This window comes from Euwallacea fornicatus, chromosome 12, assembly GCF_040115645.1.
Source record: "Euwallacea fornicatus isolate EFF26 chromosome 12, ASM4011564v1, whole genome shotgun sequence".
NCBI classification, from domain to species: Eukaryota; Metazoa; Arthropoda; class Insecta; order Coleoptera; family Curculionidae; genus Euwallacea; species Euwallacea fornicatus.
The window spans coordinates 4,076,587-4,104,074 of NC_089552.1; the positions used below are offsets into that span (position 1 = coordinate 4,076,587).

The following is a 27,488-nucleotide window of genomic DNA, read 5'->3' on the forward strand; positions in this document are numbered from 1 at the left end:
ATCAAACTCAACGAACTATTATGAATCAATATTTTTACGTAGGTTCTGATTCATGATCCTCTTGTAGAATATCAATTTGCGTGTAATCTACTTACATTGGGAAAGTAACGGCAATGTAGATTAGAAAAGGGTTATAAAATAAAGAGTGAAGAAAGATTACATGCAAGCAGTTGCTTGGAACTCAGTTTGGCTGTGTGTTGGGAACGACAACCTACGAGTTATCGTTATAATATCTGTTTTATAGTCGTTCGACTTAAATAGAAGACCAATAAGATACAAGTAGTTTTTTGTCAAAGCGTCGTGTTTTTTATTTATCATATCATAAGGATAGATATGCCAGGGGTAAAATAAAAACTCATTTCACTATGAAAAAATATCTTTTAATTCACTAAAAAGTATTCAATAAGTCTTAAGCTAACATTCACAAGTTTATTCTAGAGACCCACAATTATTATTCCATATTTACTTAGAGCTAATGAACTCCATTATTGATTCAGCTAGGTTCCTGTCTTGTAATATGGTGGTGTGGCTTCCATTAAACACCTAAAAATAATGTAAAATTTACTTTCAAACAATTTTCGTTAAGAAGAGAAAGTAATATAAAGCCTACAATGGAAGTTTTTAATGCATTAATGAATAATTTTGAAACTGTAACTGGCTCGTTCATCGTGCTTGGTATATATTGTCCTCTAAATAAAAAAATTGCATATTCTAATATGAATTATATCATCAATTTCACAATTATGCCGAAATGTCTTTAGTTGATAGCGACAAAATGCTTCTAAACATATTTAATTGGGCACAGTTATTTTGCTTAAAGTAACGTTAAAATTTCTGAACGTAGGTTAATTTACGATAGTCGCAACTACTAGAGCTTTTCCTTTAATAACATTCAAGACACGGACGGTATAATGATCTACCCCATTTAATTTATGTGCTGGCAAACACTAAGCCCTTAATTAATCACCTTAATGTCTATATTTTTCTCGAAATATCGACTCAAATCATAGTCATCCGCTTCAACTTTGACAGAGCTGTTATTCGCCTTGGCTAAGAAAGCTGCAGCTTTCAGCTTCCCGATATCAGGTTCGTAGTCAATGAGTTTTATACGCTGTAAATTAGCGTTAAAACTGCGAATCATGATGTCTTGGGATATTTTCGATTCAGTTTTCAGGCTTTTGATTAGAAGTTGAATTTTGTCGACTAAGTTGCTGCATTTTAAAACATTCACCTAAAAAATAACGACAGACATTAGACATACATCAGAGGTAAATCTTAATAATTTCAAGTGTGTTGTTCCATTAATTGCACGTGAAACAAATGGAAAGTTTTCAGGACAGTGATTTAGATTTTATACTTTCTTTATGTAGGATCTGTTTGTCAGATCGCTGCAATATTTTGTAAATATTAATTAATAAGTATAATTGTTGCCGTCTGACCAAATCGAGATGCAAATAGGAGGATGTACATTGTAAAGAATCTATAATTTAGACTAGATTAGGGGAATAAAGAGTGAGGTACCCTGATGATACGCCCATGTGTATGGTCACTGAGTTCAAGTGGTTCGCAGCATTACTGGAATTTTCCCAGTAATTATCCTTGATTGAGAGCCGCATGAAGTAAAAGAAAGTCGAGCATCTCTTTGTTAGAACCAGGAAAGAGGGTCGAAGGACAGTCGACAACGATTCTGACAAAGGATGTTTATAATGTTCAGATGTGGCTGGCTACATGTCGGATCGGGAATCGGTCTCTGGTTGGGGTACGCCGCTGGTTTACTGCCCCAGAAAGTAGCATTTAAGGTATTGGAGACACTGGGACACTCTTTTTTCTCGAGGTGACGATTCGGTGAGGTGTCGGGAGTGTCGTGAAGAAACTCAAGTGTCCTCTTACTTAAGTTAGTAAGTAAGCCCCTAATTGTAACAACTCAGAAATAAAACCCTAGACAAGTTAAGAAAGAAAAGAAAAAGCCTACACTTATATTTTATAAATAAAGTAATCATTGATTAACGTACCATTATTTTTTCAGTTTCTACCGTATTCAATTTGGTTTTAAGCAAGATTGCTATCATGGAGTTTTCAACGTTGTCGCCTGCTATCTGAACGGCTAATTTCTTTAGGAAGAGTATGGAACCATCCAAAAATACTATTCTACCATGATAACCCATGTCTTCTAGCCTTTTGGCAATTTCTAAAGCCAAGGCGGTCCCAAATGAATGGGCTACTATGTTGAATGGCTCATTTGGTTCCAAAAGAGGAAGGATTTGCTAAAACGAATAGAAGTTAAAATTTTTGATATTTTCATCCATAAATTATTAATAAATAATAAATAATGTTTCAATGTTCATCTCACGAGCGTAAAATACAGCAACTAAAAATGAAAAGAAATTGCAATATGCAGGTCAGTACTCAGCAATAATCTCAAGATCATCTGTGCTAATTATTAATTAAGTAATTTAAAAACTCTCGTAAGATTTTAAAGAAGCGTAATATAATGTGAGATTATCATCTGCGATCAGTTTTCTTCGATTTGTTTACATCTAAAAATATTTCGGTAGTATGTGTATTTTCTGGTTTCATTGTTTCCGATTATTATTAAATCACCAAGAAAATGTCCAACTCGTAAATCATAATAATTGAAGTGAAAGGGCATATTCTTGCCCTTTATAAAAAAGTCGTTGTTTAATTTTTATTTACTTAATTTCTTACACGACTCAACAATATGTTCATGCTTTCAATTACAGCTACCTACTGGAAGTAGTGTTTCTGCCATTTTCGGGAATGAGTTTACTTGGGATCTCGCAAGGTAGTTTACCCCATACGCTTCCACTTCTAGCAATTCTGTTAAATCTTCCAAAAAACAACATACGCCCTCGATACCTAAAAATTATACATCATCATTGTTTATAAAAAGTTAAAGCACAATAGAAATGAACATTGGGTGTAAATGAAGGAATCCTCTTTAGATTATTTGGAGTGGGGAGATATGAAGAAGTAAATAATTTTGGGAGCAAATGTAATCCAGGCAGCGAAGAATACCATGATATTACGGTCTTATCCACTATTTAGGAGGATATAGTGTAATAAAAGACATCATAATGTGATAGTGTTCTTCACTGCCTTTAGTAACACCACCATCAAATGCATATGAGAAAGAATTTTACCTGGTAAAGCAATGATTCTAGGCAATTTTCCTTCCTCTTTTTCTCCTTGTTTACTTTTTAGTTTAACGATGACGGAGGTTTTTTCTTCAGAGTTTATTACATTACTGAAGAGTTCGGTCCAGTCTATATCTTTTAATGTTTCCTTGTTCTGTGTTATATCATCATCGCTATCCTGCAGTTCTTTGATGCTGTAAATAAAGCATAAGATATTTTTGAAAGGGGTTTAATTCGAAAATTATATGATTTGGTTTTGAGATATTCGTTATATATAAAAAGTATAGGTATAGGGTTATACGAAATAAATCGTACCAATATTTAAAATTTAGTTGGATTAATTCGTGATTAAATTTTCATGTAGAAATATAAAAGTTCTTGAAAAAACACGAATTTTTCAAAATTACGTTACTCATTCACCTATCTTTCCGTCTTGAGACCGAACACGAAAGTTTCATATCACCCGTGCCAACATCTGTATTTCGGAATTCCCACTTAGTGAATATTACTGGTTTGCTTCAATTCGACCAGAAATCATCTTAAAATTATTTAAATTATGCATTTGTTTAGAAGAGTTCTTTAACCTTTCGAGACATTTCTCGGTAAGTTGGAATAAGCCAGATATTTCATCTTTTTATTCGTTATTCGACTCGAACTACAAGTTTATATGTTTTGGTGAAGCTTTGACAAATGTCTTGAATACAATTTCTAGTGACTTTTTTTTTTAATTTGTGCCTCACTAGATCATGAAATAGACTAACTTGGAAAATTGATATATGTTTGCCTAACCCTTTATTTAAATAACGAAGTACTAATTGTAATCCTTTACTGACCGTGCTAATGTAAGACTCCTAATCTCATTAGGAGTCAAAAATATGTTAAATTCCCTCTCTAACGTCTGTTTGACTTCAACAGCATTCATTGAGTCCATTCCAATCTCAGTTAACGTTGACTGCATACTCACAGACTTGAGGTCCCTTATACCTGGTTGAAATTTTTTTATCATTATTAATGGTTCATTAACCGAAGCTGGTTCTAATATTTTTACCAATCAGTGCGCTTACAACTTCTAGTACATTTTCAGACATTCCGATATTCCTTTTTTCAGCTACTACAATACTGGAAACAATAGTATTTTCATTGTTCTTTAAGAATCCGTCCAAAACTTGAAGACAGTTCGTTATACTTTGCTGCAAAGTTCCTCCTATTTCAATTTCAATATGATCTTCTTGTAATTCCGCCACTAAGCCAACCTTTGGAATAAAAATGTATTTTTATTATTTTTTGAATAGCCCCAGTTGGAACTTACATCTCCAACAGCTCCCCACTGAATTGCCAACCCGGGATACCCATCTCTTCGCCTCTGTTCGCAAATTCGCTCCATCACTGAGTTTGACATCCCATAATTGGTCTGGCCTGCATTTCCTCTTCCACATGATACTGAGGAAAACACTATGAAATCCCTGGCGACGAAATAAAAAATTAGAATAATATTGGAACTGGTCATGCAAACTAGCCGAAATAATTTTGTTCAATGGTACCTCAGTTCTGGACAGTGTTTTCTGCTGATTTCATCCAAATGGCGTGTAGCGCGAGCCTTAGGGCCAAAGGAAACTTGGTAATTTTCGGCTGTTTGATTTTCCAAAAGTGCATCTCTTAGAACCACAGCAAGATTGAATATAGCTTTAACAGGCCCAATTGCATTAGCTTCCTTTATCAGATTTAGACAACCTTCTTGTGTTGTTATATCTTCTATTGATATCTTAACGTTGCAGCCATATTTCTTCCATAATCTATTCATCACAAAGGGCAAGATTAAAATATTTATGCAAACTTGAATGATTACTTACAAAATTCTGTAATTTTGATAACCGGTGGTAACACCTTTCCGAGACACCAGAACTAAGTTTTTAGCTCCCCTAAGCACTAGCCAGTCGGCTAATTCCAAACCGAAGCCTCCCAAGCCGCCGCATATTATATAGGTTTTGGAGGCTTCGCAGTAATATCTGAAAACAATATTTAAGTGATCAATTCATAGATTCAAGTTTAAATTTAATCATTAAATATGTGCTTGGAAATAGCTACTAAATAAAAAGGAGTTATTCCGCTTTCATCTGTCTATTGATGCTGCCTATATAAAATCTCCTTGGTATGTTATACTATATTGTGGCCTTATAGGCCTTTATAGAGGCTTCACATAAATGAGTTTTACTTCTAATATCTGTTTTAGCATTTGCAATGTAATCAAAAGAATCGAACAGATATATTCCTTTAGAATTTTTTTTTAATGAAATATATAGGATATATATTTAACAGTCAAACTTTAGAGCTGATATGTCAATTTTTTTTCTGGCCCAATTTCGCAACCTACAACAAACCTAGAGGGGGTTTTCCTTCAGCAGAACTCACTGGCTCTCCTTATATGGGATACATCAAATACTATTGAAGTTTTTGTAGGACTATGCATTGACACTATATAGTAAATCCCAGGGAACTAGGCATATGAAGGAGTGTCTGTTTCTGCGCATCTCGATTCATAGTATATAAAGTCCAAATAAAATGTGATGGAGTTCATTTGTGGTAGTGCTTGCTTGACGCGAAGGCCAAGCGGAACTCTGCAACGTTGCCGGCTTGCTTTCAAACAGCCGGGCGCTTAATCGTTATTTAAAGTTTGCCATCAAAATTATTTCAAATAATTTTTCTCCTCAAAATTAAATAGTTTGCATGCAATTTCGAGTTTCAATTTGCAACTCATCCAAATTATTAGCCCTGTCACTCTTAAATCTATAAATTGTAGATTTGACATAACCCCACAAGAAAAAATCTGCAGGAGTTAAATCAGGGGATCTTGCTGGCCATAGAATGGTTCCCCGTCCACTTATCACTCTGTTTGGGAAATGTCTCTCAAGACATTCAAGAACAAGAGCGGTATTGTGGGCAGAACAACCATCTTGCTGAAACCATACATCTCCTAAATTAATTTCTAATTGTTGGATTGCTGAAATAATTTGTGCCTGAAGCAAACCAAGGTATTTCAACCCATTCAAAGTACCCTCAATGAAAAACGGACCAATTATATGGTCACCTAAAGTACCTTCCCAGACATTAAGTTTTTGGGGATATTGGGTTCGCGCTTCGTACGTTCGGTTCAAATTTTCTATTGACCAGTAACGAATGACAACTGAATTAACGTAACCTAATAATGGAAAGGTCGATGCATCTATAAAAAGGATGTTTTTGATGAAATATTCATCATTATTGGCCCTTTCCATTATTGTTTCACGAAAAACCAACTGTCTCCCTAGATCTTCAGGAAAGATTTGGCTCGTTTTTTGCACCTTCTACGAAGTGTACCCTTTTTCCTTAAAATTTTGTGAGCGGTTGTACGTGACACATTTACTTGGTTCGCTAATTCACTGAGAGACTGATCAGGATTTTCCTCAACACTGGCTCAAACCGCGATTTCCTGTTCTTCTCTTTCATTGTTATCTTGTGGGGGGCGTTTATGATGTAATGGCAAAACACATCCAGTCGTCTGAAAATTTTGAATGTTACGACGCATTGTAACACTAGAAACGGACCGATTCTTAAAGTCCTAAAAATCAGCGACTACCCCTTGTAAGGATTGTCTTGAACAAAATTGTTTGATTATGAAGACTTTATTTTCAATTGTAAAAATTTCCATTTTAATTTATTTCTATTCGCTATTATAGTAAGAAACGGAAGATAATTAAAAAAAAAATTTCGATAATAAGTGAGGAAAACAATTATTTTCGGCTTTATATTCCATATATTCAACAAAAAATGTATTAAAAATACTTTACTATCTAGGTTTGCCTTTAAGTATCGCCGTATTTTTAATACATTGGTTTGTTGATAGCATCAATCAAGCGTCCGGCCATTTAAAGCGAGCCGGCAACGTTGGACAGTTCCGCCTGACCAACGCATCAAGCGAGCAGTATCAAAAATGAACTCTATCACGTTTTATTTGGAGTTTATATACTATGAATCGAGATGCGCAGAAACAGACACTCCTTCATATGCCTAGTTCGTTGGGGTTTACTGTATATTGAATTGGATTTTTTATGGTATTGTTAAATTTGAACAAATAATTGAAAAGCCAACTGTAACCATTGCTTTTCTAAATATTTACCGTGGCAGGCCCGTGGGGGTGTGTTCCAGAGCCTGGACATCTTGGTTTCGAATCTCTACCAACACCTTGCCCATATGTCGTCCTGTAGTCATAAATCGGAAAGCCTGCTCCACCTCATCTTTCCTAAAGACAGTTGAGTTTAACGGTTTCACTGCACCTAAAAATCACAATTCAAGTTTTTCTATAACCGACTTACAAGTATGTAATTAAGATAGTGCTGTGTTTAGGGACGTGCGCATCAGGGGACAAAAGCAATTTGAGCCAGCTACTACATTGTAAAATATACAAAAATGGGTAATAAATAGTGATCTAAATATATATTTATTCCTGTTTTAATACATCATGACTTTTTTCATTAACTTGGCAAGAAACAGGTCTTCTATATTTTCGAATTGTAAAGTAAATATTTTATTTATTCTGTCTTCGATTTCTGGGTTTAATAAGTGTAAAATTGTTATTTTAGGGATATGCATTGTTAGTTGCTAACGCGTTGGGTTTGTTCGTTGTGTTATATATATTATGTGCGATATCAAGAGGCATGTAAATATGACGAAGAAAGGGTTGAGGAATGTGGACAGATGGGGATCCCTTGCTACGTCGATGGATGTCCTTCGGTACATACTATTAAATGATTTAATACTTCTCATGAAAATAATTTTTCCTAGATCTCAAAATGCTTAGAAAGCATGGAGAGGAAGATACTATCAAAAGCCGCCATGGAAGGAACATTTTAAGCCAAAGAGCGAGAACTCGCGGATTCCATGGAACAAATGATAAGAATTCATGATGGACTTAAAACCAAATTAGAAAGATGAAATTTGACTTTGCAGAAGAAAACGTAGAATAGCATTGCAGGAGTGGGCTAGACACATATTTTACATCGTCATTATGACCTTTTTTTGGAAAAACTAAAATAACAAGTTTGTCCTGTTCGACAGCATAGAACAAATTTTTTGGCCTATTTAGGAGAGAATACAATGAGATCATGGCCGTCTGAATGATCATACCAGGAAATGATGGTAAAACCAGTGTCATTTCACAAGGTTGCTGAAATAGTGAGAAAGGCATTATGAATTGGTTTTCACGTCAAAAAACACTATTACCAGCTTGAAAGTGTCTGAAATCATTCTTTTAAACCAAACAATTTTTGATGGTTCAGAATCTCCTTCGTTTTATGTTATTGATCACTCATTGCGAGACTGGGAAATGCACAATTAGACACCGGAATAACTAATACTGAAATTAAGTTCGATTTCAATGAAAGTTTATCGATTAAATGAAAATTAAAGTTCGAAAATCAAGCAATCAACCCAAGCAGTCCCTAGATATAGCACTCCTTCTATAGGTAATCCCACAACTAACCTATATCGATATATTTCTGAACTATTCTGTTCAGTTCCATTTTTACACAATCAGGTTCATTGAATAACTTGTCCAGCATAACTCCATGGTAGCTTCCGCCTAGCCTGAAGGAGAGCAGGTTGAGTGTGTTATCATTAGCCAAATCAAATTTGCCAATTTCAAGGAAACGACCATTCTGCGCGAGGCATCTTGCAGAAGCACTTAGCTTTTCTTCTGCGAGGGAGTTTAATATTATATCAACTCCTTTGCCATTGGTCTCTTTCATTATCATTTGCTCGAAGGTCAAATCTCGTGAGTTGCCAATGTTTTCTTCTGTAAATATAAGTTAATATTTTGCCAAACGTCATTTTGCGTGCTTTAAGTGATAAGAACCTTTAATGTGTGGAAAGTTCTGTGCTATGAAAGTGCGCTTTTCTTGAGTTCCTACAGTTGTAAATACTTTGCAACCCATCCATAAGCAAAGATTGATTGCAGCTTGACCAATTCCACCAGTCCCAGAGTGGATAAGGACGGTGTCAGTTGACTTAAGTTTCCCTACCTAAATTTCTTTCACTTGAGCTTTGTTTGCAACATTCCACTACAACTTACAACTACTAAAGCATAAAGGCAAGTTCCATACACCACAGGTACTGTTGCTGCTTCTCTTAAAGACCATGACGGTGGAACTTTCCACATAAGGTTTGGGTCGGGCTTTACAAGAGTAGCTAAGGCACCCTGTGTTACCATGCCCATCACCCTCTCCCCACTGTATAGTTACAGATTAAAATCTATTGAACTTTACATCATTACTCTTTACTAACCTAGAAGTTATTCCTGAGTACTCAAATCCTTGAACGCATTCTTGCTCACGTCTGTCCTTTGTAATAACGTCAACGTTAATTCTACCTGATGCAGTCATGACATCTCTGAAGTTCAAGGCAGCGTAGAAAACCTAAAAAATTTAATTTGCGTTAAGCGCATTTTAGTCTGCAAGAATATAGTTCCTTTATAACCTCCACTATATTGTCATGCTGGTTTATATGAGATAAAGGGCCTTCAACCCATTTGATACTGGATAAGTCTCCGCGAACTGTGCTATTGGCGTAGCAATGTTCATTTTCAACTTCCTGAAGATTTTCTATAAATGTAATTTAATATAATGATAGATTTAAAATGCTTTAATTTACTTACCTAATAAAAGGTGTCTGTATGTTCCCCAATTTCCATTCATAAAAATATTTAAACTCATTCCTTTGTCGAGCTGATTCTTATAAAACGGCAAAGTAGGATCGAATGATGGAGCTGCGTCTACTATAAAAACTCCACGTAAGTTTTGGGTTTCTGGTTCTTTTCTGAGGCAATTTACAAGACCTGCGAAACAAGCTAATTTACAAATATTCTTAAATTTGCCTAGGCATAAGTTTACCTATCAGACCATTTAATACTTCATTTTGGCTCCAAAGAACAACGTCTTGGCCTTTCTTGATTTCAGTTTTCAGCTGATTCAACCATTTAAAATCGTTATCTTTACAACTAATGTTTATGAATACCGGTTTGGATTTATTTGGGTTACTTATTTTTCTTAAAAAGAACAGTTTCTCTTTATCCGTTTGCATAACCGAAAGGATCTTAATATTTCTTTGTTGTAAACTGTCGCGTTCAAAATTCAGATTTATTGGCTCTCTACTTATGATAAATGAGTTTTCTTTTGTTGCATTCAATATCTTTTGAAGGATCTGAAAAAAGAAACTACCTAGTTTAGGTTAATTTTAATTATACATTACAGAAAGAAATTTTTTCAGAACTCATCGTTGGGACTTCCAAAACCTTAATATTGGTTCAATGGAAAAGAAGTAAAATTTATTATTTTCTCAGAGTATTTGATATACAAAATATCTTAATTAAAAACTTCAAATATCAAAGAGTTGAATTTTTGGTTGGTGCAAATATTTAATTCATTCTAGATACCAAAATAAAATATAAAATTCAAAAGAGTTACTGATATCATATCATCTCTAAATTAAAAATTGAGCAGTAAACTTTTAGAGGTTTGCAACTTCGTTTTCCTTATGGACGCCTAATATAACTTGCAGCAAATATTTGAAGCCAAGGCTGATGCTACATGAATTTACTTCCAGGAAAAGATTTTTTTTATGGTAAAGAATTCAAGAAAATACTTATTGGAAAAAAATGAATTCCAATTAATAATTAAAAAATTTACAAATTTTTCAAAGAATCAGTGTACTCCGTTGCTTTTACAGTTTTTCGTTAACGCAAAAAGTAATCGAATATAGCAAATTATTAATGAACCTGCATGTATATCAGAAACAGTAAAAAATAATACAATTCTTGTTGGACCAATGGAATAAGCTTAAAGCCTTTATCTTATTTTTCTTTATCACCGTTTGCCTTATACCCCATTACACTTCCCTGTATAGTAAATATTTTAGAATTCTTATCCTTCATCCTTCTAAATTTTAGATTAATGTAAGTGGCATTTCTTTTATATTTCAAATAATGCGGATTATGTTCTAACTTGAGCAGAAAAAATGCCGGCGTATGTCATTAAATTTGTAGTTTGCTTCAATGTGTACAACCACTAAGTAAGAAATTTATTTTTCTTAAGATACCGGTAATATAATAATTTCATTTAATGTTTGAAAACTCTCGTCCCTCATCACTCTAGATGTTGCTTTAAGTCGTGGAGTATTTCTTTTTGGCCTTGAATAGTGCTGATTCTGGTGGTTACTTGTGACAAAAAAACTTTAGCCATAAATATTAAACTCAGTTGTATCTATTTTTTGACCCCGAAATAAAATATTTTTCGCTTTATCACCATTGTCTTACGAACTCTCAAGGAAGAATTGTTTAATATTTCTCATTCACATTAGTAAATTAAACATGAAATCTATTCATCGAGAATGCCCAAACAAATAAGAAAATTAAAGTAGGAAATATTTTCATTGAAATGAACTTCAACCACAATGAGTTGAATTGCCGCTTCAGGCATTTTTGACATGTGAAATAAAAATAAAAGTTTACTCACCGCTTTTCGGCTTAGTAGTTGACTTGCAACAGCAACACTAGCGTCAGTTATATCTTTCAGGTCAGTATTCTCTACTGTAACAGCTGCTTCAATATTCTTGGAAGTTAGTATTATCACATTTGCTTGCACTAATGGTTGGTCACCCAGCATATCATTAATGATCGGCCCTAATAATACGAATATCAAACGTGAAAAAGGAGAGTTTTTTCCCTGTGTATTAAATTCAAACCGATGGGCTGCAAATCTTCTCCGGTAGCTTCATCGATAAGTTCAATTGCATCCACTTTTAGCCCACAATGATGCTCTAAAGCTAGCTGCATAAACACTCTAATAGCGGACTCCAAATTTAGTATTCCTTCATTGGGGACAAATATATATTTCTCCAAAACTGGAAGAGCTGTTGGTTTTCTTCTTGGTATTGATGAGGCCAAAAGTGTTCGTAATTCTATTCCACCCGACCTAAGACAATATGGAAATTTAAGACACTTCCAGTACTAGCAAATTTTTAGGTGTCGTTCGTAGAAATATTTAAGTTATCATTAACATATGAGCGGATATGATCTAGGGACCTTTCAAGTATTTAGAGAGTGATTTAATGCGATTGAGTATTCGTTAAATATAATCGCGAACTTCCTTTTACTCTGTAATCGATCTTACCTGATAACTCCAGAGGTATAATCAATATACACCGGTAATTCTACCGTTGCATCTCCACTAATAAGCCTTTGCTTCTGAATTTGTTCCAAATGAGTTCTGGGATTGATAATAACTTTCTCTAATTTGGTTGGTACATAAAGCAACCTGGTATCCTCTCCTAGAATTTTCATTTGAAGCATGGTATCCATAAACGACATCCAATTTCCAAGCCATTTGGCTTTGCCATATGTAGCTGATGAATTACACTGCGTTAAGCCTTTAAAATCTCCCCTTTTAAAGACGTGTTTAATATTAAAAAGAGTGGCCTTTAATTATGATCAAGCACTCACTTGTAGTTGTAACCTCGAAGTCTTAGTTCCTTATAAATGTCCTTTGAATTCAAGCTATCGCCATTTATTTCTGGTTTAATTTGAGGCCAGTTAAACCTGGTTTCTTTTTCACCATTGTAAACAAAGCCAGTCATTACAACCTCACCTTTTTCTAAAAAAAAGAAGATAAGGGAGAATTATGGACGTAAGTGTTGCATGTTCTGTGGATTGAGAAGTCTTAAAAAGGACGGTTGGCTTCCACTGTTGACATAACAAAAATTATGAGCTTTGATTGAAGAGATATATGATTTTGAATACAAAATCTTTTCATGGATTTTCTATTAGATCTATATATAGAAGATTTATGAAGAGTTTTGCAACAAGAAGTCCACAATCCTACCTGTTATTTCAAACCGGCCGCTTCGTTTTTGGATCATAACTTTCAATGTAAGGTAAATTCTTGTATCTTTGGTTAGCGGGCAAGCTCTCAAAAATTTGCAGTTCTCGAAAACAATACTTTGCTTGTCTATATCTGTCTCATGCATGTCGGCTAATAAAGTCCAAACCAGGAAGAGATAGCTTGTTGCAGGAAATAGTACTCTCCCTAAATGAAATAGTAAATTTTAATTATTTCTACTAGAACTTACTGAACTCGATTATAGTTTTTATTAAGTCTAAACATATACAATTAAAAAATATACATATTGTAAAAAAATCTTTTTGCCGGCAAAAATCCGTTCAATAAGAAAGATCTTCATAGTACCTTGACAATCCGAATTAATCTAAATAAACCCAAAATAACCTGAATTAAATTCTACAGTCGGTTTTCCAGCGTTAAAAGGAAAGCAGAGTCGAGAAGAGATTGGTATAAGTAGGACTAGATAAAGGTTTATGTATCCCTGTCGAGTAACAGTAACAAGTGAAGAAAGAACTCATTAAATAATAAATTTCACATAATGCTCCTTTTCTGGGGTAGTGTTAGATAAAGTACGATTCCAAACACTTACCATCTATAATATGTCCATCCAAGCTTGCCCACTGATCCTCCTCAAGACAGATTTGGAAATTCTTGGACTCGCTCATCTTTGAGTCAGTGCCGAAAGAAGGAAGAGCAAATATTTTATTGTGACACCATTTTATTTTAGGAGATATCATCGGTGTACCTCGACTCACTGGAAACTGAACTTTTGGATATAGTTGCTGAATTTGTGGCTGTTGACCTGTTTCGTAAAGTCTGAAAAATAATACTTTCAATTAGTTGAATCCATCAAAGGGATCAGAGAGAAGATTGAAAGATAACAATAAAATTTTATATTGCTTAGAGTGACGAAAATAGCATTTTCTGTCACTGGAATACCATTTCATTTTAATCAATAAAGATCTTTGGAGATGAAAATGAATGTCAAGGGATATTCCATCTCTGAAGATGAGAATGGTGTTTTTCGGTAAAGTACGATAAAAGTTTTTTTATATGGCAGTGAAATGAAATATTATTATAATTTTCAGATTGAATTACCTTCCAACAACTTTAAGAATTCCTATTATCCCAGTTTCAGCGGTAAAGTTTATAACAATGTTAGGATATTTTCTTTCGGGTTTCTCAATTCCATTTCCAATTTCCAGCAACAATGAATGCTTCGTTATTGTTCTCGGAGTGTTTTTAAGCTCAAATAATTCATTTATCAGGTTTTCAGAGAAGTAGAAATCATCTTTATGCTCATTGACCTCCTTAGTTTTCTTATGTGAATGCAATACTGCTTGGAATTCATATAGCAGATTGGATCCTAAAAATCAAATCAACCAAATAAACTCTAGAGGATTTGAATATGTCATCAAATATTTATTTTTCGCTGAAATAACTTAGCAGAACTTACTTTGCTTTGAGATTTTCTTAATTATTTTGTTAAAATCTACACTCCTTGATTCCTCTTGAATATATTTAATTATTATACATGCAAATTCCAAAAACTGATCAAATGTTATGACATTTTCAAAATATGCTTTTGTTAGATATCCAATGGAATTTGCAGACACAATATCTTTGCGTATTTCCAGTAATTTCAATAACTCGCAGCAGGCTAACTGGGTGAGTACATTGATGAGCAGCTGAGCAACATTTGATTGGCTGTCTTGCAAAATGGTTTCAATACTAACATTCTTTTGTGCGAAGAACTGCACCAATCTAAAAATGAATTTGACGCTATGGGCCGCGTTTGGCAGAGACAACAATTGGCCAACTATTGAAATTTGTAACCAAAATGACATCAGCATTTTTTTAAACAGTTGCACAACTTAGTGTTATGAACGAGTCGTGATTTTAATCATTTGAACATATCTTTCAATAGAAATGCAATTTACCTATTGTTGAAATTAAACAACAATGGTAAGTGGAGCAGCTCACGTAGCAAATTTTCGGTTTGGACCGTGATGCCTCCGAAATGCACATGGAGCTTTTTATGACGGATCTCAGTTACGGGTGTGATTGATTTTATTATTACTCCTCGTTTTGATATAATTCCATATCCTCGATATAAGTGGTCTTTTATGGGCTTCCTGCAAAATATGATAATTAATTCGTTTGTTTCTATATAGGTACCAACACCAAGTTTTGGAGTGCCAATTTTGAGGAAAATTGAGAAATATTAGAAAAAATAGAGCTAAGATGAAATCAGGCCATGTTTACTGATTGAGCAGCATCTGGGTGTGTAAAGTATAAAAAAAAAACTCGACTACAATTCATCAAGATTAATTACGAAAGAAAGCTTGCAGAATATTCAAAATACGTCCGAAAGTGCACAGTCATGGCGGTAATATCGGCGACGTAAGCTATCTGAGCAAGTTTAATAAGTACCTACTAAGAATAAAGATACGAAATCATCATTAAATACTTACCTAAAAACATTGTGTATCAGTGCTATATGTTCTTCATCGAAATGATCAGCGATATCATCAAGAAGATCGTCAACAGTTTCTCGTGTACGTCCGCTGACACACACCAGCCTTGGTAACCCATCTGTTGGGTTTCCAGCCTCACGTTTTAGTTTTGCGCACCTCTTGAGGATTATGTGGACATTTGCTCCTCCAAAGCCAAAATTGCTCACTCCTGAAACGAATTTAAATCTTACAATTGTCAAAAATGAGCACTGAGAACAAAAATATACCGGCTATAGGCTCGTTATCTTCGAACGGTGTGTCTTCGACTACAATTTTTACGCGACCTTCAATAATTCCATATAAGTTCTTCTTAGGAGTTTTGTAGTTAATATTTGGAGATATCATGTTGGTTTCGAAGGCCAATATCACCTAATCGGTACAATTGTGATGGAGAGTAAAACTAGATGGGAAAAAATTCATTTTGGGATTATTTACCTTCACAATTGAAGATAACATGGCAGTTGGCTCAGTGTGCCCTATACTGGACTTCACAGATCCTATCAAGAGAGGTTTGTTTCTACCAGGAGTAAAAAATTCGTCAATGCTGGTAAGCTCTTCAGGATCTCCTGCAGAAGTACCTACGAACCACCCCAAATTTTAACCTTAAAGATAACATTTTCTTGTAAATAACAAACCGGTTCCATGAGCTTCGATGTAGCTGACGGTAACTGGATCAACTCCACATTCCTCATACATCTCCTTCAGCAAAGCAGTCTGACTACGACCATTTGGGTACGTAATGCCATGTTCCTTAAAACCATCGCAGTTCGTCTTGACATGAACTATCTTAGCATAAATCCTGTTGCTGTCTTTTGCCTTTTGGAGCAAAATTGCTGCGACAGCTTCTGATCGCACGTAACCAAATCCATCAATGTCGAAAGGTCTGCATTGTCCAGTAGGAGATAATACACCTAATCTGAAAATGTATAACTGTTATCAAAGCATCAAAGGATTCCCGTAAAGAACATATGTTTCCATAATATAATCAACAGTTATATGTTAGTCTCGGTTATAAGAAACTCAGAAGGTGATATGGTATAATAAAAATGATCTTAGCTTGAGCAAGTAGCCACTACGTAAGTGAGATTACGGCTTAACTGCACCTAAAGGAGGTATTTCTTTAAGGCATAACGAGGTTCACGTAGACGGATTCGCTTAATGGAGCAACAAGTCACTTGTGTTGTGATTGATATGTTTTATGATGTGATTTTTTCACAAAGTAAAAAGCTTGTAGATTAAAGTCTATTAAGACTTTATGATACTAGATGGCGTTGGTAAGATATCTTCCTGCAGTCCCAGGATAGCTAGTTGCCATTAATGTTATCGATATCCGCCTGCGATTAGTTGGCTGGAAATGAACCGAATTGACGAGATCCGAGAGGATCGAAACCAGTTTTGGAGTGACTTAAATGCAAAGCTTTAATAAGGAATAAAGTCGCAATAAATGTTAATTATCTCAGATTTTTCCTACGACTATTACTTCATTCATATTCAATAATTTTTGTTCCTGCTCAATATCCACCCCCAGTTATCTACTATAATAATAAAATTACCTGGCAAATTGAAGGCAACATCCTTCGGAAAATATGAAGTTGGCACCACCAACTAAAGCAGCATCGCACTGACCCAGCCTAATAGCTCTAACAGCATGCTCAAATGCATATCCTGAACTACTGCATGCAGTGTCTGTAGTTATGGATGGCCCTTGAAGTTTCAAATGGGAACTGATCTTGTTTGATAACGCACTCTTCAGATTCCTAAGATATAAAATGACTAGTGAATCTGCAAAGTGAATCACTTTCACGGAAGACGAATTGACATAGGCCTTGTGTTTCTACAGAAGAATAGTCAATAGACGCAGTTTTTACGTTATTGAAATGAAATACATGACCTTAGAGAATGCTTTTGCTTATCGGCTTTTGATCTAGACTATCAGAATTGTTGCGGGATAGTTTCAAACATGATTTTTGGCTATTTTTACTACATACGTACGGTAGTCGGCAGAAATTACGCACCATATGGGATTTTTTTAAATTTGAATTCATCAGAAAATTTTATTATTGGTAAACGCTTCTGCATTAAAACACATGCACAAATAATATTTATATTTTTTTATCTTCTCTGAAACGAAATTGGCATATTAAATTAATTTGTTTTATTTCCTATATGGAGCAAATCATAAAAACATTCGAAAGTGTTTTATGGAATAAAAATTTGGAACTTCATTGTTGGGCTCATCTTTTAATTCTAGACAACTTTTCACAACAGATGTGTGAACCAAAATTAAATTAAATATACTTTAATCATAAGCCATTTTCACGATTTTTGAAACTCCCCCATATAAAATTCGTTATATAAATTTTGTAAACTGCATTTTGAGTTGCACAAACTTTTGTCAAGAATAAAATTTTTTGATAAATTGACATTTAAAAAAAATTCATATGGTGCGTACTTTCAGCTGGTCACTGTATATGAAGGCCTAACGATAAAACCAAAAATTTTTCCAGTACTAACCCAAGAATGGTGTTCGCTCCTTTGATACGCTCGCAATGGAAGTAGTGAACTTCGAACTCTGCAAATGTTATACCTAAGAACACTCCAGTATTCGTTCTTTCTAAATCCGAAGGGTTCACACCAGCGTCAAATATGGCTTCGTAACATCTTTCCAAAAGGGATTTGCAAATAGGATTTAACACCGTTGCTTGACGAAGTAGGCAATCTAAAATTAATTTTGAAGGATATTCTTATATTTCTGCTTGATTACCAATACCGAAAAATCCAGTGTCGAACCGGGTCTTATCTTTTATTATTCCATAGCTGGTAGGCATCTCGTTGTTTGATTTGGCAACGTAAGAGGTCATGTCGATTTTATTGTACAAATTGTGCTTATATTCGTCAATAGTGTCTGCTTGAGGAAATACGCCTGACATTCCTATATAAAAATATTGTGTAAATTAATGTTGCCTTAATGTAATTTAATTTTTGGCCAAATGATTAGCTGAGCTTGGAGCAAAACATGAAGAAGTAGACACCGTGGAAATTTGATATTAGACCCTCGCGAATCTGTAAGAAGTATCGTAAAGCAGGAAGTGTCGAGAATACTCTTGTTGTGACGATTGTTTTTTCATTTTGCTGTTCCCATTGTGTTAATTTTCGGTTGTTTTGCTAGATTAAACCTACGCAGGCACTGGCGTATCAGTTGAGTATGTTTGGTGTTAAGTTTATGAAAAATCAAATCAAGTTCGGCGAAATTTAGGAGAAGAAGAGGAAAGAAAGAGTGTCGTCAATTCGTACCTCTAGTTGTTTGCTTTCCAATAAATTTTTCATAATATCAAGTACGCACATTGCAGTTTAAAAATTGTAAAATACTGAACCAGCCGCTGTCAAAGGTCTTGTTATGGTTCATAAATATACTTGTTGATCTTTTAATAGTTGGGTGTGTTGTTAAACCGTGAGTTAAAAACCTCTAGTACCAATACTGCCGACCAAAAGAACTAACATTTCCCAACCAGCATGTCAGTTTAACTTAAAACAGATGAGCTCTTACCTGAAATAACCACTTCTTCTCCTACAGGAGGGTGGGACAATGATGAACCAAATTCAAAAGACATATTTCGTTCTTCGCCAAGTTGGATATTTTCTTTCACCATCTTCACCTGTAGGAAATAATGCCTCTGCAGATAAAGCAATAATAACTTTTTGAAGAAGAATTCTTGATGATAGCGCATCTAGGGCTAGCATTAAATTGGAATATAATTTGACTAGACTAAGGGGCTTAGATAATCTATTCGGATACGTGAGCATCCTCATATGTACATACTTCAAATCTCCGTACCGTTGTAAAAAAATAATTTTCATATTTTGAAAAAGTTAATTAAGTTACACGACCGGAAAGCAGGAATTAGCCAGGCGAGCCCACTTTCGGGACTTCACCGGCAGAACTTTGCTTTGTGGTAGAAAAATTGTATAGCAAGTGAATTAGTTTCTGCTCAACGGTAAAAAAGTATTATAGTACCTCAGGATTTAAAAGAAGAAAAAAGTGCTTGATTGATGCGAACCTAAAAAAAGATCATGAAAAATGATTCTGAAAATGATATATTTTTACTTATATAGAGAATTTACTGTTACGTACCTTACGCTCAAAACTTGCACTTTTATTTCAATTATTGTCGTTCGCTATAATGCACATTAACTTTTAGGCCTAGTCTTCACTCCCCAAATCAATGAACTATAGGTATTAATGAAGGAAAGATTGTATTTATACTATATTTCAAGCAGAATAATAATACTATTATATTCAGAACCGATTTTACCAGAACAGGAAGCCTTACATTATAAAAACAATGAAAAATTCGAATATTTGTGACGCAAGCTCCTGAATTAAAAAAAAATCGACTAATTGTAAAAAAATGTTTATGTTTCTTTCATGAATATTGATATGATAAGACGCAAATTAATAGTAAATTGAAACAACATAATTTTAAGTCAATGATTTGAAGTTATTACTCTTTAAGACATGCTTTGAGCAACTGACAAACTTAACGGGAAAATATCAAAAACTAGTTTGCACCTAGGTCATGCCCATTTCTTAATTTTTATTTTTTGTACAAATTATTAAAGATCCCAGAGAGCATTTATCGAAAAGCGAAGAAGATTGGACTGAAGATTCGCTATAAATCTTGCTATAAATAGTAAAAATATCGATTTGTCTGCAGAAGTTTTAATCCTGAAAGTCAAACTTAAAAGATTCGTGATCTCGAAAATTAGATGTCTTACTTTCGGGTTTACATGTGACGAGATAAAAAAAAACAGGGAAAAGCTTCTAATGTATCAATTTTTTCGTATCAAATTAATCTGCGAAAACGAAAATTGAAAATATCTAAATTTGCATAAACGACATTTTTCAACACATTTTCATGCAAATTTGCACGAAGCATACACCATATTAATTTCAGTTTTTCTTAATACTATCCAGCCGGGATTTCTTTTAATTAATCTATAATGTAATTAATAGCCAGTGAGTTGTAAAACTCATTGTTTCCTCAAAATAATCCAAAAACCCGCCGATGTATAACTGCCGGCAGTGTCTTCTTTGGGGGACGATGATAAGTTTCCAACTACAAAATTACCTTTAATTAGTTCTACCGGAAAGTTCTGTACGTTTATGAAGAAGAAGAAAATTATGCAGTTTTTGATCCATCTAACAATATTTATTGTACGATATAATTTCCATTATTGTTTATGACATTTTGCTAGCGCGATGGCAATTTGTGAAACCCATATTTGAAGAACGACTTGTCTTTGAAGATGAAAAACTCAAGAAGTGCTGTTTTGACATCTTTTTCATTTTGAACTTTTTTCCCGCCAAAAAATTTTGTAAAGAGAGGAACAAGTAAAAATCAGAAGGTGCAAGGCCTGGGGAGTATGGTGAATTCAAGAGAATTTCCCAGCCTAGCTCTGCGATTTTCTGGCGAGTAGTCAAAGCTGCATGTGGTCTAGCATTGTCGTGATGCAATGTGATTTGCTACCCGTGGAACATTACCGGACTCGTTTCTTGGAGTGCTTTCCTTAACTCATTCATTTGTCAACAGTATTTCTCCGAATTGAGCTTTTCGGTGGGTTTCAAAAGCTCGTAATGGATTGGTCCTTGAATGTTCCACCATATACTACACTGAATTCTCTTTTTAAAGCTCAATCCAGGTTTAGGAGTGGAAGGGGTAAGTTGTCCGGGATTACAGTACGCTGTTTTCCTTACAATGTTTCATACGTAATCTACTTTTCATCACCAGTTTTCATACGGTCCAAGAAAGGTTCACTTTTGTTCCGAGCAAGTAGAGATGTGCTTATGACGATGCGGTCATGTAAATTTTATTCACTTAACTCATGAGACATCCATCTGGAATATTTATAGACCAATCCTACCTTCCGAATATGGTTCGAAATGATTTGTTGAGCTGAGTTAAGTTTCTCCGCGATTTTCGATGTTGTTAGAAAAGGATCTTGACGTATCATGGTCTTTACAATATCGTCATCAATCAGAGATGGCCTCCCAGAGTATCCCTTATCACTAAGATCGAAATCATCTGCTTCAGATTTTTTGAACCATCTTCTACATGTACTTTCTGAAACAGCATTTCCTCCAAAAACTTTCACTAAATTTCGACATACTTTAGTAGCATTCCTGTTCTGTTAGAATTCATACAACATACAATGTCTCAAATGAACTTTATTAGTACCCATGTTTTCACAGTCGCATATAGCTTAATAATGACATGAAATCTTTACTGTAGTTAATTTCGAAGGAAACATGTATATATATGCAGTTATAAAGAAACATGGCCATATATGGCTCAAAAGAGTATGTGCATACATGTTTAAATTTGAAACAAAATTATCGGACAAAACTTTCTGGTAGACTTAATATTTACTCTAATATTTTTGAATTTGACTATCAGCTCCAAAAATGATAATTAGTAACACATGTGAAGTAAATGACTCTGAAAGTTAATACTTTGGCATATAACACGGATATGACCACTTCTGACGAATGTGTTGACAAGTAAAATATCATTATCTTTCAAAAATTCTTCTTTTTCTTTAATTTCTGAAGATAAAACACCACACTATTAGATTAATAGGCACTTACTAGTTTAATTTTTTTTACTTATTTAATTAATTACTAATTTAATTGATGACGAGGTGATTATCCAATTGCACAGCCAAGAATATACTAAAACTTATACAGGAACATTGTTAGGAACTTTAAGTTATTGTTTTTTTTTGTTAGTAGTTGTTATTTGTACTTTCATCCCTTAAATTACGCCCATGTACTTCGATACTTATTCTAAGTATACCATCTGGGTGTCAGACCACGGTGCCCATCAGGCCACAACCAAGGGTTTTTTATGGCTGAGAAATATGCTACTAGTCAAAAGAAGCTTTCTCAGTTGGGACTATTGCCGTGATCTGCAGGTCGATGGATCTGCAATATTCTCAGAAAAGCGACTCGTATAGATATTCATCAGATGGCCGCGATTTATGGCATTCGGCTCGGCCATAGCTCGTAAAGGCTCTTGGTGGTGGTGCGCCCCTGGTTGGAATTCTTCGGGTTTAGTACTTCAGTGATAATTAAAGTAATTTTGCTCTCTTTTTTTTCTTCTCTTCGTGTTGGAGCGGTGGCGGTGTCGGATATGTGATCCAAATAGTCCATAGTTTATAACCTACCCAATTAAGCATTCTCCCTCTTCATACTTAGACCAACAAATTCTGTCATTATTTAAAATAAGTGCAATTAAATATAGTCCATTTTCATAAACGAAATTGTGGTTTTCGTGGTTTCGTTTGTCGAAAGAATTCCTTAATAAACATAGAAAAATTTGAGATAAAAATAGGATATTTGAATTATGTATGTACGATAATTTTGTTTGTTTTTTACTAACCTAATAGACATTGAATTTTAAAACTGGGTTGAGTTCAAGGATCTAAACTTTTTTTTGATTATATTGAAAATATTAATTATGCTGTGGGACAAGCATGTTCAAAGCTTTCGTACCAACGAAATTTGATTATAGTTAATTTATTTTTGTTTATATTCCCATAGGAACATTTACGATCGAGATGCGTCAAGAAGTCGCCTATTTTGAGTTAATAATATATTATTGAAGACCTGGTACCATAACGGTCCTCTTTTGAGGCAACGGCTAATTTTGGGATAAAATGCAGGTCCTATTATTCATTCATAATAATACAGATATGGATATCGGATTTATAAAAAAATATTTTCAAGTGTATTGACCTGTGAACAATGATATGGTGTTGAACTAGGGGTTAAATTAATGAATTTTGTAATATGCATGGCATTATAAATTATTGAAATAGTCGAATTTATGAATGTGGATGGCATGTTCAATATTTAGTCTAAGTTCAATTGCTTTCATATTCAAAACGTTGGAGTTTGGTTGGATAATGTGGTAGACTAAAAAAATAACGCTTAAAATTCCACATAGAACGTGATGCATTTATTATATTATCAGATAACGTACTCCATTCAATCAAAGCATCCTTTCGCTCGCAAGGCCACTTTAAGATTTAGTTTTCACGAAGAAAATATTCGAAAAATCTTGTTTTGGCGGCCCGGTAACGTGTGACTGGTCAAAGCTCCGACCCACTAAAATCCTGGAGATATCTAAAAGCCGACCTTCGACGACCTAAATCTGTCCCTAGGTTCTGATCTTCAATGTCCAGTGGATTTTAAAGTTCCGTTTTTTATATAATTCTACACATCAAATCTTTGTCATCGTTTTTCAAGGGCCGAGAGTTTATTGCACCCCTATTGTGACACGTTTTCCGCCTTATTCTTTTCCTTATTGGGTTATTGTTTTGTTCTCTTATTGTTCTTCTTAAGCACACGCCGATTGTTGCTTTTCCTTCACCATCGTACCAATGACATTTCTGTAATGATCCCACTTCGTTTTACTTTCTAACGTGCCGTTGATAAGGGATGTTCGAGTTAGGTTGTTCACGCTCTTCTTTAGCCCTTTTCTTTCATATTTGAATAAAAGGCATTAAAAATGCTCTGTTAGGTTTGTGTTAAGTAGTAATTCAGGCGCATATGTTTACATGAACTTAGGACAGAGATAGGTCTTTTTGCCCGTTGGCGTTGAGATTTGACCAGCGATCTTGCAATTTCTGGATGGTCGTGTTTCTGGCCGTTCTCCTCTTCGCTTCCGTTGTTCGTGGAAAAGTGTTTCTGTAAGAGAAAAACGATGAGGGTACTGGAACTACTTCGTGGGATACCGTTCCATATACATGTGAGCATTCTTTGTCCATGTTGAAACAATTAATCAATTATCTGAAAATATCATGGGGTTCTGGCTCTAAATTCCTCCCAAGATAAGTGCGAGAAAATTGTGAAAGGGCTGTCATGAATCTCTTCGCATTTCTTGTTTATGTTAAGACTATTAATTGGCATTATCTGAAAGTGGTACAGGCGTTTGGTACTAAACTCTTCCTCAGATTAGCGTGAGAAGAGAGGGTTGTTTATAAATTCCTTTAGCGTAGGTGAGAATGACGTTTAGGGGTTTGGTACCCGTAGGAAAAAGGGTGGACAGCCCTTCCATCTTATCGGTTCTCTCACGAAGAGCAGATGTGTTCTGTGTATGGATACCGGGTTGAATCGGGATTCTATTTTTGGTTCACGGAGAATAAAGAAGTGCTCTGAGAATTGTTTTTTTTCTCTCCGCCCTTGAACCGCGAATCTTACATACACATGTAGCCCGCAATAACACTTATCGCTATGTTCTCAGTATTATATGTTCATATCTTTTTATTCTCCTTATCTAACCCCAAATTGGGGTGGCGTAGAAGCGTTTCGACTGTATCATCCCATAGAGCAGACGATCCTTCCATTGACGGCATTATTCTGTGAAGAACTCTTAATTTATTGAGGTCCTTCCGACAATTGTCTTATATGTACTGCGCGCCATATTTGTTTGAACCAAATTGGATGCCCAGATACCTTATGAATTACTACGATATTATATGGTTATCGCTCGTTAGAATGAAAATGTCTTCATATCTCTCTTCCCGCTCAGGATGACCAATTCGGTTTTTTGTTAACGGTGAGTGGTCAGTTACCACTCTAAGGTCTAGAACGTAAAGTTGGCTATGACCTTTTAAGTTTTCATCAGGACGCTGGTGGCAAGAATAGAGCGGTCAAGGAGAAGTGGACAGGATATGTTGGGCAATTTAGCATCACAGGTTGTTATTTCCTGATTTTACCAAGTACGCACTCATTCAAAATAGGTACAGAGTGAATTTTTATAATTTGACAATTTACTGCAATATTAATATAAAAGTGGTTTATATAAAAGCTTTACATATTTTGACGAACATTTTTATGACATGTTATATTAGAAAAAATAAATGAACATCAGAACCCAAAAAAATCAATCAAAATTATATTTCTTTAATGGGATTCCTTGTATATCAATGCACATTTGAATGTTGTGAACAGAAATATACATATGCATCTTAAAATTGATCCCTATTTCTCAGACACCCTATATAAAACTTTTAAATAAACAAGTTTTCCCTAGCTTCAACAATAAATTCACAGTAACTAATCAAATTATAAAATTAATCCTGTACACACACATGGCATGACCACAGGCAGTTACACGAACTTTTTCTCCTTTCGTCCCTCTTAGACTTTAACACTTTCAATGGTTATAGCCATTATTGATATTCTATATACCCAGGAATAAAAATATTTTGATGAAGATCAGAATAAAATAGAATAATATTTCTTTCTTTGTAGTTTCCATTCGCGGGAGTTGGTGCAAGGTAATGGTTGCGGAACTACATGGCAGATGGAAGAAGAATTTTCACTCAGGTAATCAGTCAAGAGATTCAGTTTACCCAATCAGATTAGTTCCGTTTTAGGTGATTTACATATTAAAGAATCCATGGAACTTCCGTCCACTTTCATCTCTTGCCTTTTACTAACCTGTTGCTTGTTAGTTGGTAAGTATGCAAAACTTGCATTCTTTATATGAAAATTTCATCTAGTAAGTAAATATTAATATCAATATGGTAAATTCCTGGATTGAAAAGGATACGCACAATAAATATGCATTGTGCTTTGTAATTTGGGTGAGTCAAATGAATTTAGATTTATAAAACTTAAATTGCGTTATGATTATTATGTAATGAAAATAAACTGCAGGAAATATTAATTGAAGAAACATGTTTGCTCCAAGTAGTAAACATGTTGAAAAAGAACTTTATATTTATAGGTATAAGGAACTCTAATGATATTCTGTGGGTAATTAAATTTGGCATTTAACAGTAATACAACGTAGCATGTGTTCTATTTAAAGTAAACAAGTTATTAATAGTTAAATGTTGTAAAAATTTAGCTGTACTTTTAGAACACCCTGTACAATTTGATGGTTTTTTGAAAATTTAATTATATAATTTGGTGCGTTGTTGACTTCCTATTAAAATTTTGCTGTAAAAACTTAAATATAATATGACAGATTAGATGTTGAAAATTATCTTGCATTTTGATAAAAACTGAATTATTTCAAAAACCGTCAGAGTTAGACACCATAAAACTTAATTAAACTTAATTTCATTTTGAATGCAAAAGTGACATAATATACAGGGGATTCCTTTTTAAAAATGCAAGTTTAGTCAATTACATGTGTTTGAGACACTCTATATACTTTGAAAATCATTTTAAAATGTAGCTCTAGTTCATCTGTATACGTCACAAAAGAGGAACAGTTAAAAAATATCTAGGCTTTGTTATGAAATTTTGAGGCGTTCCTTGTGGTCCACCCTGTATATAGTTCTGGGTTGCAACTATCTGTAAAAGATTGTCTTGACAATGTCTAATATCACGTTTTATTCTTTTATGATATTCGGCTTTTAGCGAACATTTCCAGAATAATTAGGAATTTTTCCATTTTTGAAACGAGTTCTAAATAAGTTTTAAACTGTGCGTAGTTGCCTTAACTTAATCCATGTGGTGTCTCTCCTGGATTGAAAGGTCTCCATATATTCCTGTCAATTTCTAACACTCTGTGTAGTATTCTGTTTTTAGAAGTGTATAGAACTGTACCCTGACACCTTCTCTCTTAAGACTGTTCTATCCAATCACGTTCGGTCAATATAAAATATTCCATGAGAGTAATGATGTAAATTAAATAAGTATCTGTTGTTGATAGTGCCACGCCCTGAAGTTTCTTTCAATTAATTAATTTAGATGCTTTTATTTTTTTCTAATGTTTTTTTGTTGTTTAAATTTTTTATCCCTATCCGGCTATCCTTACCGACTTTTTATTTTCATATGGAAAGGTACCCAGTATAGTATATCAAATGAAGGGAAA

The 27,488-nt window shown here is 34.4% G+C and overlaps 1 protein-coding gene across 1 annotated transcript; it reads right to left on the bottom strand.

Moving 5' to 3' along the window:
• Positions 1-358: 358 nt before the first annotated feature.
• On the bottom strand, positions 359-19,827 carry LOC136342592 (fatty acid synthase-like). Its single transcript, XM_066288556.1, has 36 exons — positions 19,727-19,827; positions 19,142-19,250; positions 18,365-18,526; positions 18,109-18,313; positions 17,148-17,351; positions 16,230-16,510; positions 16,030-16,172; positions 15,822-15,963; positions 15,553-15,763; positions 15,019-15,213; positions 14,535-14,842; positions 14,177-14,444; positions 13,668-13,894; positions 13,061-13,264; positions 12,682-12,832; positions 12,353-12,622; positions 11,925-12,154; positions 11,696-11,862; positions 10,076-10,385; positions 9,841-10,020; positions 9,663-9,787; positions 9,471-9,601; positions 9,259-9,415; positions 9,043-9,208; positions 8,671-8,982; positions 7,309-7,465; positions 5,006-5,161; positions 4,697-4,948; positions 4,465-4,618; positions 4,204-4,408; positions 3,989-4,139; positions 3,162-3,349; positions 2,750-2,877; positions 2,013-2,264; positions 968-1,231; positions 359-543 (listed from the first exon to the last, which is right to left on the bottom strand). Exons 2-36 carry the CDS (start codon positions 19,242-19,244, stop codon positions 463-465), a joined length of 6,840 nt encoding a protein of 2,279 aa, XP_066144653.1. The 5' UTR covers positions 19,245-19,250; positions 19,727-19,827; the 3' UTR covers positions 359-462.
• Between the last annotated feature and the right edge of the window lie 7,661 nt (positions 19,828-27,488).